General features: G+C 42.6%; 1 protein-coding gene across 1 annotated transcript in view; it reads left to right on the top strand.

Annotated features, from left to right (window-relative positions):
• Chpf (Chondroitin polymerizing factor) overlaps window positions 1-12,423 on the top strand; it is a 28,831-nt gene that overhangs the window by 2,827 nt on the left and 13,581 nt on the right. The window contains exons 2-3 of the mRNA XM_074106412.1: window positions 7,643-7,834; window positions 9,020-9,263. Of these exons, the coding sequence (XP_073962513.1) occupies window positions 7,643-7,834; window positions 9,020-9,263 (436 nt within the window). The remainder of the gene's footprint in view (window positions 1-7,642; window positions 7,835-9,019; window positions 9,264-12,423) is intronic.

The raw sequence follows: 12,423 nt of genomic DNA, 5'->3' as shown, positions 1-12,423 counted from the left end.
AAAATGGCCGCCACAAGTTTGAACAGCTGACTTTGACAAGAGCAAAAAAACCATACCGAAGATATTGAAGGCAGGGCTACGCAAAGATTAAAAAAAAAAACTGGAAAAATTATTTTCAGGAATTTGTATTTAAAAATCCTCTAAATTAGCAACAATAAATCCATACTAATATTATAATGCGAAAGTAACTGTCTGTCTGTCTGTCTGTCTGTCTGTCTGTCTGTTACGCTTTCACGCAAAAACCGCTGAACCGATTTGGATGAAATTTGGTACAGAGATAGAATAGACCATGGGAAAGAACATAGGCTATCTTTTATCGCGAAAAAAAGGCTTTAAGGGGTTGAAATAGGGGGTGAAAGTTTATATGGTGGAAGTTCGTCGCTGTTGGAAATAAAACCATGAAACTTGGCATTTAGACACTTACCTAATAAGAAATAAGTTGGTATGTGTTTTAGCTTTTTTGAAAATTCGACCTGTGAGGGGATGAAATAGGGGATGAAAGCTCATATGGAAGGTCGTCATTATCGAAGATAAATTGATGTTTCTTTATGAAACTTGGTATTTGGGCACGTGATAAGAGATAAATAATTGTTTCTTAAAAACCGGTTAAAATCGACTCGAACTCGCGCGTCAAGGGTTCCGTGCATAGGTATTTATGAATATCAAGTGTTAGCAGAGCCAAGCTCATAAGCAAAATGTACGCAATGTGGGGTCATTTTACATGGCTTATTAACATAGACAGTCAGACATGAAAAATTATGATTTTCAGATTTTTCTTACTTATTTTGCTATAAAGGGAATAAAATTTGCTATAAGAGCTTCCTTTATACAAAATTTCAAGTTTATAGGACAGCCGAAAGTACCCTATAACTTTTTTTGAGTTTAGGGTTTTAATTTCAACTCGATAAATACTCCGCACGTTTACGGGATAAAGGGTCTTGACAGACAGACGGACGGACGGACAGCAAAGTCATCCTATAAGAGTTCAATTTTTTTCCTTTTGAGGTACGGAACCCTAAAAAACATTTATTACGGCTCTTTTCAAATTTCGACATTTTTCATACCTACTTGAAAATATGGGGATGAAAGTTCGTAAAGAATTCCAAACAAATTTACTATAATATAGAAATAACTTCAACTTCAACTTTTTTGTTAAGTGGCAATCGGTCGCTTTTGGTTAGCGTCCATTACTGCCAATGACACCTGACAGCAGCAAAGTGTATATTGTGTCAGACCGGTTGAATAAGATATCTAAACGGGAGTTGTCGAAGCGAGTTTGTTGCGTACCTGCAATAGACATACACAAAACATAGGGACAGCACAAAACATAGAAGACAGTACAAAACATTTAGACATTACAGATCGGATCAAAGGGAGAGACAAAAGCGAAAAAGCACCTAAAGTTTTATTTTTTCTTTAGTTATATATTTAATTAGGAGGTTAAGGATTTTTTTGTTAGAGGAGGCATGGAGTAGGAGGGTTTTAAGGTTGGTGGGTTTAGGAATACAAGGCGGGAGGATGTTGTATAGGGAAGTAGTTCTCATCGGGCAGTTTAAAAGGATATGATCTGCAGTACCCTCCTCCAGGCCGCATGAACAGAGGGGGGATTGGACAATGCCCCATCTATACAAGCGGGAGGGAGAACAAGTATGTCCTATACGTAGTCTGCAGATGACTGAGGTGGTCTGTTTGTTCGCTTGGCGAAACCGGTAAAACCAAGGCTTGGGGGGAATGTTTGGCTGGATATCCCCGTAATGGCGGCCTTTGACCAATAAAGAGCTCTCATAATGACGGAGCCACGTAGAGGAAAGATCGGATTTGGCGGCAGAGAAGAGGTCATAGAAGTAGCAGTGGGGGTGGTCCAAACTGCCGATTTCCACGGCCTCTTTAGCATGGGCGTCAGCGCCTCGTTGCCTACGATCCCAGAATGACTGGGGATCCAGGATAATGAGATCTCAATGTTGCGGAGATGAGCTTCGAATAGGGTTTGCCTAATGAGTAACACTAAAGGAAAGTTAATTTTAGCAGAGAACGGGTTGGCCTTAATTGATTGTAAACCGCTAAGAGAATCCGTAAAAATTATCGATCGACTAATCCCATGGGCATTGATATACTTAACGGCTTCCAAGATAGCAACTAGCTCTCCGGTAAAGACCGACGTGCGAGGCGGGCATTTAAAGCTCAATATAACTGAGTCACTCGGGATCCAGACTGCCGAACCCACCGCCCCGCCAAGTACGAGCCTGGAGGAATCCGTGAATAATAGCGTCCAGCCTTGCCAGAAGTTTTCGATATTGCGCAAAAAGGAATTGTTCGCACCGGGTTGACTTTTTGATATTCCAAAGTCCAGGATTATGTTCGGTTGAAAAATAAGAGCATCGTAACTATGAGCGAAGAGGGGGAGTCGGGAGCATGTGAAAGAGGGGTCCGGGAGGCTACTGAATTTACGGAAACTATTTATCAGGCATGGCGGATTTTTGTTAAACCAGAATCCGCTGTCAGTAATTAAACGCGATAGTTCTTGAAGCTTAGGTAAAAGGGGTGGTCGTCCAGAAGGGAAAGTCTAAGGAAGAAACGGTCAGCCAGATACTGCCGTCGGAGGAAAAGGGGGGGTCAGATGCTTCTACTTGCAGGGCATTGGTCGGGGAGGATTTCATGGCCCCAGGATCACCCGGAGGGATTGGAACTGGATTTTATCTAGTTTACCTAAGGCCACCTTGCTGCAAGGTTCTAAAGCAAAAGAGCCATAATCAAGGACGCTGCGCACTATCGCATTGTACAGGAGTTTCTGGGAGAAGGGGTGAGCACCCCACCACACACCCGAAAGACAACGTAAAATGTTGATGCTCGATTGGCATTTTTTAACTGTCAAATCAATATGGGGGCAACCGGAAAGACGAGAGTCAAGCGTAACGCCTAAAAACTTAACTTGTTTACTAACAGGGATCAGTTGATTATTGAAAGCGACTTCCACAGGGGAGAACGATCTTTTTCTGGTAAAGGGGACCACGCTACATTTGGGAACTGAAAGGGAAAGACCATGAACAGCAAGCCATTCTCCCAGATAGAATAGGGCTTGGTTCAAGTTACACGTAGCTACCTCGACGGAGTGGGACGATGAATACAATGCTATATCATCTGCGTATTGTAGAATGTTGCAGAACGGTGAAACAGCCTCGTCTAGGTCATGGGTGTACAAACTGTAGAGTAGGGGACTTAATACAGATCCTTGTGGGAGACCTTGCCAGATTAGTCTCGGAGTGGAATGGGAACCATTATGTCTCACCTCGATGGAACGTTCCATAAGGAAGTTACATATGAAATGCGTCAGCTTCTGCGGCAAACTCAGCTTAGATAGCTTATCTCTGAGTAAGGAGAGTATGACATTATCATATGCGGATGATATGTCCAAGAATACACCAACAAGGAACTCGTTCCTTGAAAAGGCGATTCTGATGTCGGTTGTTAAAATCGAGAGACTATCCATGGTGCCCATTCCCCTCCGAAAACCAAATTGGCTTTTGGACAGGATTTTTTTAGATTCTACGAACCACTCTAGACGCTTCTTAATCATGTGCTCCAGGATTTTGAGTAGGCAGGATGATAAAGCGATGGGACGGTGGGATGAAGGAAGGAGAGGATCTTTTCCTTGTTTATGTAAAGGGATGATAATTTGATTTTTCCAAGCCTCTGGAACGAAACCCAGATCAAAAAAATGATTTAGAAGGTCTAGGAAGTATTTTTTTGTAACCTGACCAGATTTGACAAGAAAGGCGTAAGGGATACTATCTGGACCAGGAGCAGAGTTCTTAAGGTGGTCAAGCGATGCCAGAAGTTCTGCCCAGGAAAACGGTTGGTCAAAACTGTTCTGGGGGCAATTCAGAGGATAGCGGGAAGGGAGAGAGTTAATATGAGGGACAGAAGGGGGAGATAATGTGTCGATAAATGCCGTGAGCCAAGCTGAGGAGTCGTTACTTGGCGCATCGCGGGCTATGAATGACCCTCGGAAGCGTTTTATGGCTTTCCATAGTACAGTTGAGGGAGTGCGAGGAGAGATATTTTGGCAGAAGTTTAACCATCCCGATTTCTTTTTTTTTCTGAACATACGTTTCGCCAGGGCTGCCGTCTTTTTGAATGCGAGAAAGTTATCCAGGGACATATTTCCACAATACGCTCTCTCGGCCTCGTTCCTTTGGCGAATCATGTCCGAACATTCAGAATCCCACCAAGGTGGAGAGGACCTAGCCTTATAGCGTTTTTTAGGGGGAATATTTGTGTTAGCTGCAACTGTGAAGGCGTCGATTAGATTGTCATGACAAATAGGAGCATTTTCAGGTAAGACAGTGGGCATCTTGCTTACTGCTGCGTCCAAGTCCGCCGCGAACTGATCCCAATCTGCCTTGGACAAGAGGTACCTACTAGTATTTAGGGGAGAACTGGGTTGGGAAAAGGATGTAGGGAAGGATATTAAGATGGGTAGGTGGTCACTACCATAGGAGTCCTGGAGAACAGACCACGAGAGAAGGGTGCCAAATTGTGGAGAGCACAAGGAAAGATCCACGGCGCTAGGATTCAGGCCTGGAGCCGTTCTGCGCGTCGGCGAACCATCGTTGAGAAGACAGATGTTTTTGTCCTCCATCAGGTCAACGAGATCACAGGCTAAAGCGTCGTAATCGGCACTACCCCACATGAGATGGTGACAGTTAAAGTCACCTAAGATGAGGAACGGGCCCGGGAGGGCAGAAAATATGTGCTCGAGGTCTGATATATTAATAGAGTGAGGATCATGAATATAGATCGAAAGAACGGAAAAGTCCATAATCTTGGCGGCGACGGCATTAATACCACGAGCGATAGGGGGAAGAGTTATACGAGTATACGTAATAGAAGATTTAATGAGAAGAGCGGCTCCTGCGTAGCCGTCATCTCTGTCATGTCGGAGGCACGAGAAGCCAGGCACCCGAAACCGGGATCCTGGAATCAACCAGGTCTCCGATATGGCAAAGACAGCAGGGTCATACGAGGATACCATTTGCAGAATTTCGTGTTTCTTAGGGCGGAGACTGTGACTGTTCCACTGGATGAGATGGAATTTTGACAACTGAAAGAAACTGGGAAAGTTTATTGGCGACGTTGGGCGGTAGTGGGAATTCATCCATTTTGCTGAACATATTGATCAACAAGGATAGCAACATATCCAGCAGGTTATCGTTGTGTGGGGAATGACAGGAGGGTGAGAGCGGGGAGTTAGGGGACTGGAGCGCAGCACCAGTCCTCGGAGGCGGAGGGTTCCGATCACTAATTAAGGCGTTGTGCGCGGCGCGGTCATATCCTTGTGTTAGGGGGCGACGTGGGGACCTTGGGATGAAAACGGTTTTCCTATAGCTTTGGGACTGACTGAAGGTGGGGGGGAGGGAGGAGTTGTTTTGCGATTGAGACAAAATATGGTCTGTTTGGGAAGGGGGGAGCATCTGAGCCGCATCAGCGTACGTTCTCTTCACGGGGGGATACCTCTCGCATGCCTGAGAGTAAGAAATATTGTCTTCAGACATTGTATCCTTAATAGCCTGTTGGCGAGTGTGTTCTGGGCAGGTCTTGTTAGTAGCGAAGTGCCTGCCTGAGCAGAACAAGCAAAACGCTAAGTCTTCCTGCACAACACATGTCTTCCCTGTATGTTCTTGACCGCATTTGAAACACTTTGGTTTTGATCGGCACTGCTCTGATATGTGTCCGAATTTGCAGCAACTGTGGCACTGTATTGTGGGCAAACGGTACTTTTCAACCACCAAAGATGTGTAGCAGCAGAAAATTCTGGACGGAAGAACTTGGCCGCTGAAAGTAACTACAACAGTTCCTGTAGGGATCCATTCAACTCCATCAGGTTTGTGGACTTTGCGGTTTAGTCGTCTGGCTTTGAGGATTACCCCACAGCCAGAAGGAAGCTCTACTTCACTGACGAATGCATCCAGAGCAAGGTCCGTTGGCACTCCTCTGACAATACCCATGCGAGTGACATTAAATGTTGGTATGGTTGCTTCAAAGTTTTTAGACGCAAGTAAAGGGTCCACTAAGAAGGCATTTGCTGCCTCTGCCGTGTTAAACTCAACACTAATGCGGTTTCTACCTACTTTTTTTATACCGTCTCGCGTTATATTCTGTACACGAGAGTTAACCATCACTTGGCCAAACTTAATGGGGTTTAGGGTGGTACCGGAGGAGGGATCGGATTCAGGTTTGGAAACATGGACTAGGAAAGGTCCTCCGTCGTTGGAAGTGTATTTTCGTCCATTTTTATAATCCGGGTGTTCATAAAGATGGCTATGGAGTCGGAAGGAGCCCTGCCCCCCAACTTAGTGGGAGGTTGGGATCCACCCTGCACCGTAGCCCTCCTTTTTGTCCCCAGTAAGGATATCTCGGCTTCCATCGGCCCCTCCGATTGACTGTCTTGCGACAAATCCACCGGTGGGCCGGCGGAAACCGGGTCCCCAACAACTGAGGTTATGTCTGGAGGTTTTGGCGGGAAATGAGACATAGCGGGGTTAACAGCGTACAAGAATTGGTTAAAACACTTACTGAGCGCCGATTCCGATGGGTAACACAAAAAACACGAAAAAAAATAGCACTAGGCCACAAAATTTCGCAGGTCCGACACAAACACGTGCTGACACCAAGGAAGTCAAGCGGTCCAATATAGAAATATGTGTAGCAATGCTTAGTAAGAATGCCGTCTTAATTATAATCCTACCCTCCTAACTTACAATACAGGACGTAAGATGTCAAGAGCTCACTATGAAGAATTAGTCCTTTTGTGTTGGCAGGGTAGAATACTTATGTTTTACCAAAGAATGGAAGAACAAAAAAAAAATAGTTTAGATATAAAGCAATGTATTAAAATAGGTTATTTTCAGTAAACCGTAGAAGTTTCTATGTGCTATTATTGGCAGAATAGGTACCCTAAATAAATTAAATACTTTCCAAAGTTACTATTCCACGCGGACGAAGTCGCGGGCAAAAGCTAGTTAACAATAAATATGAAAAAAAATAAGGATGATTAACATAATTATGGCTTTTTGCACAACATAAACATGCGGATCGGAAATGGCGGGAAAACAAACATCTCGCTTTTTTTTTTTTTTCCTGCTAATTTGCTGTCACTCCTGTCAATTTTTTTTTTAATTATCGATTAGGCCATTTTTTGTCTTTGATTTCTCAAGGTGGCCAACATAACGCGTCTAATCCGTCTATCAGCAGCTCAACAACTAGCAGACTGCTAACAAGCGTTTATGAATCGTACTTCTTGACAACCGTCTAACAAGCTTAATCAGTCTGCTAAGTAACAGACCGATCAAACCTCAATTAAGGATTTTTTATGAATAAGGCTGTAAGATGCAACAAGTTTTCTAATGTAGGTCATTTGCTTATCGTCTCTGAACATTATAATAGGGAAGTTATGATATGGATGTAGATAAAATTAATTAAGATTAATTATTTATTACTATTATAACGTTTTAAACTTTTGTGATTTTCACTCATAGTCAAAACACCACCAACCTTGAACCAATAAGTCCCGTTGGTGGTATTTTATTATTATTAGTTGAGTAGTGCGTTACTGTGAGGTGTCCCGTTCCCGTTCCCGTTCCAGCGGGCGAGCGGCGTGGCGGGGGGGCGCTCGATCCAGCGGCCGCGGTACTACAGCACGGAGCTGGGCATGCGCGCGCCGCTGCTGGCGGGCGTGCTGGCGGCCGCCGCGGGCCCGCGGGCCGCCGCCCTCAACACCACGGCGCGCCTGCTGCACCCAGCGCTCAAGTTCTTCATCACCGCTGGGAGCCGGCAGGTTGGTTCATGTCACATGCCCCAACTAATACGGTCTTATGGTCGCCATCAGATATATACAGGTTGGCCCATTTATATCGGTCAGTATGGGAAAGTCTGAAACTATACGACATACGAAAATTTCTTCTTAGGAACCATGACATCGATTTTAATAACAAGAAAAACTGCATTCATGCATTTAAAAAAAACCTGTACTCAGCTCGGGAATCGATCCCGGTTGTATTGAAAAAAATAAAAAACTTACACTATTTCTATTTAGATATCGATTTTGTACGTCTTAAGAAGTAAATACGTCCATGAAACATTATGTCTAAAATGAATAAAATGCATTGTTTTCACATACTTTAATTTATTTTAGTAGGTGTTCGAAGTTTTTTTTTTTTTTTCAAAACAACCGGGTTCGATTCCCGAGCTGAGTACAGGTTTTTTTAAATGCATGAATGCAGTTTTTCTTGTTATTAAAATCGATGTCATGGTTCCTAAGAAGAAATTTTCGTATGTCGTATAGTTTCAGACTTTCCCATACTGACCTATATAAATGGGCCACCCTGTATATAGAGCTGCTCATGTTTTGGTATTTTTAACCCCCGACGCAAAAATGTGTGTGTGTCTATCTGTGTCTGTCTGTGGCACCGTAGCTCTTAAACGGGTGGACCAATTTGAATGTGGTGTTTTTTTATTTGAAAGAATAGAATAGAATAAGCCTTTATTAACACACTTAGAGCAACATAAACATTATTAATAAACGGAAGATATTTTCCACATTAAACTTATATAAGTGTGATAAATGGATTGGGCTCAGCGTATGCTGTGGACGCACACAAAGTGCGCATGCACACAGTGCTGATTTACAGCCCAACCCTTTACACTTGCTGCCTATTTTTGTTTATCACTGTGGGTAGGTTCGAATACAAAATCGGATGGCAATTTTTTTTTTATAAAAAATAACAAAAGAAAGCAGGTTTTCTAGGTCTTTCTGGTTCTTAGACATGTTTTATCAAAATCGGTTCAGCCGTTTTTGAGATATTGAACCTTGAAGTGACAAAGTCGGGGGTTTTCCAACTTTTTGTATAGGTTATTGATCACTGAAAAGCTCAGACAAAATACCCTATTTGAAAGGTCGTAGATGAAATTACCACGACTTATCACACCGATCATATTCCTTAAAATATTTTCCAATTTCCAGCAGGCGTCGGGCGGCCTCGCGAACGTCGTGGGCTTCACGGACACACGCGAGATGCTAAAGCCCTTCCACGCCCTCAAGTATCTCGCTGATAACTTCCTTGATGAATACGACTTCTTCTTCCTCGTGTCGGACGCCACGTACATCAACGCGCGGAGACTGACCGAGCTGGTGAGCCGGCTGAGTGTCAGCCAGGATGTGTACATGGGCACAAGGGCCGAAGACGACAGCCACTACTGCTCTCTGGGTCAGTACACACTATGACCATTAACGCAATCATCATCATCATCATCCCAGCCTATATACGTCCCACTGCTGGGCACAGGCCTCCTCTCAGAACAAGAGGGCTTGGGCTATAGTTCCCACGCGGGCCCAGTGCGGATTGGGAACTTCACACGCACCATTGAATTGCTTCGTAGGTTTGTGCAGGTTTCCTCACGATGTTTTCCTAACGCAAAACGCAACGCAACGCAATGCTTTAATTAAAAAAAAATGTAAAAAAAAACATGATTATACCTACAGCTAGCCAGCACTGGTCTCCCTTTAGGATCAGGCTTGACATGAGAATAAATAGTAAAATTGACTTGCAATACTTGCAAATAATGAAACATGTCTAAGAACAATCGCTAGAAAAACCTGATTTCAAATAAAAATAAACATATTCAAATTGGTCCACCAGTTTAAGAGCAATGGTGCCACAGATACAAAGACACACATAGCGGCCAAATTTAATTAAATTACCTCTCTTTTTGCGTTGGGGGTTAAAAACAGAAACATAGTAACAAATAAGACAAAAATGTTTCATGAGCTAATTCCCTTTGCCTTTTTGGGTAGGTAAAAAAAGTTAAGGTTCCATATTTGATTTACGTCAATTTGCACCAGTCGTCGGGTGAGAATGCGTTTGTGCCATACGCCTCATACCTTGGTTTACAGGAGAGCAAAATAAAGCAATATATTTATTTTACATTAAGTTATATTTTAGTGTAAATTTAAAGTAAATGGTCAAAAAGGTACACATATATACTATTCTTAGTACAATAAACTAACACACAGTATAGTGTTATTAATGAGATTTTTGCAGATTTGCGATGGCTGTATCCATTTTTAATGAACAGTTGTTTATCGTTGTTGTATGATATGGCACAAATACTTGGATATGGCACCAGATGGTTCATTACTTTTAATTAAATTTGTACCACATCCATTATAAATTCAATAACTATAGAGCTATTTCTATATATCGTAGATATGTAATGTCAAATTTTCTATTTTAATAAGACTTCAAAATAAGTTTTTGATAAAAATTCCATTTTTCATATGACTGACTGTACTTTTTGTCAACTTTACTTGCATTGTCACTCAAACTAAATTTGCATACCAAATTTCAAGTCGATGCCATTAACCGTTGAAGAGTTCCGCCCTGTGGAAATGATCCTGGCCAGACTACCAGGATGTCACTACCAGATTATTGTATCGTCCAAATTTCAAGTCAATTTGACTACTGGAAGTCGGTCAAATTTAACTTGCAAGATTTGATTACAGACAGACAGACAGACAACGGGACAGGTGAAACTAAATAATAAGCTTGTAAAAAGATTTATCGTCTTTGGGCATGAATGTCAACATAGAATGTCCGATATTTTTTACTTATACTTTTACTAGCTTTTGCCCGCGACTTCGTCCGCGTGGAATAGTAACTTTGGGAAGTATTTAATGTATTTAGGATACCTATTCTACCAATAATAGCACATAGAAACTTTTACGGTTTACTGAAAATAACCATTTCAATACATTGCTATGAATATAAAATTTTTTTTGTTCTTCCATCCATCCATGTTCTTTAGTAAAACATAATTATTTTGCGGGTAGCCACATTTTAGGAAAACGACGTGTATTCTACCCTGCCAACACAAAAGGACTCATTCTTCATAGTGAACTATTGACACCTTACGTCCTTTATTGTAAGCTAGGAGGGTAGGATTATAATTAAGACGGCATTTTAGCTACACAGAGTTCCGATAAATATACTTATAGTAAATTTGTTTGGAATTCCGTAAGAACTTTCATCCCCATATTTTCAAGTAAATAGGTTGTAATTTGAAAAGCGCCAGAACAAATGTTTTTTAGGGTTCCGTTCCCCAAGAGGAAAAAATTGGACCCTTATAGGATCACTTTGCTGTCCGTCCGTCCGCTTGTCTGTCAAGACCCTTAATCTCGTAAACCCGCGGGGTATAGGTATCTAGTTGAAATTAAATCCTAAACTCAGGTCAATAGTCCCGATAGCTGTGAAAAAATCAAACTTCTAAGTCAATGCAATCAAAAGCTACAGTCACTGATGTATTAAACTGGCTACAGTCATTAAAAAGGTGTTTTCATACAAATCGCCTTAACAGAAAAAGTAATAGCGCACTGCTGGCTGTTCTAGAAACTTGGAATTTGCATAATTTTTTTCATGATGACCTCACATTGCGTACATTTTTCTTATGAGCTTAATAGACTCTGCTAACACTGCATCATCCCCTCTGCTAACATCCCCCCCGCAGGTAAAGTTTTCAAATGAGACATTTTTTATAAACAATTTTTTTTGTCATTCATCATCATCGATCATCATCACCACAATAACCATCATCATCATCAATCATCATAATCAGCACCACTATCATCACCATCACCATCAATCAGCTCCAGTCTCCGCTCCGCTCAGCAGCGTCCGCTACGTTCTGCTCCACTGCCTCCGCTCCGCTACCTCCTCCCCACAGCCTCCGCTCCGCCAGCCTCCGCTCCGCCAGCCTCAGCTCCGCTCTACTTGACTGCCTCCGCTGCAGCCTGCATTGTCTCAGCTCCATCCGTTGCCTCCGCTCCACTCCGTTGCCACGCTGCCTCCGCTCCGTTGTCTCTACTCCGATCCACTGCCTCCGCTGTAGCCCGCATTGTCTCCGCTCCATCCGTTGCCTCCGCTCCACTCCGTTGCCACCCTGCCTCCGCCCCGATCCGATCCGAACAAATATCTATGTATCTCTTATCACGTGCCCAAATGCCAAGTTTCATAAAGAACCACCGATTTATCTTCAACAATGACGATCTTCCATATAAACTTTCATTTCATCCCCTATTTTACCCCCTCTTAGGATGAATTTTAAAAAACGCGCGAACAAATATCTATTTATCTCTTATCACGTGCCGAAATAGCAAGTTTAATAAAGATTCATCGATTTATCTTCGATCGAAGACCGTCCATATAAACTTTCATCCCCTCACAGGTCGAATTTTCAAAAAAGCTCAACCAAATATCGACTTATTTCTTATTAAATGCCTAAATGCCAAGTTTCATGGTTTTATCTTCGACAGCGATGAACTTCCACCATATTAACTTTCATCCCGTATTTCGACCCCTAAAAGCCTCTTTT

The sequence above is a fragment of the Choristoneura fumiferana genome, chromosome 24 (assembly GCF_025370935.1).
Source record: "Choristoneura fumiferana chromosome 24, NRCan_CFum_1, whole genome shotgun sequence".
Classification (NCBI taxonomy): domain Eukaryota; kingdom Metazoa; phylum Arthropoda; class Insecta; order Lepidoptera; family Tortricidae; genus Choristoneura; species Choristoneura fumiferana.
Note: the sequence above shows the minus strand (reverse complement) of the source record. Positions and strands in the feature narration are given on the sequence as shown.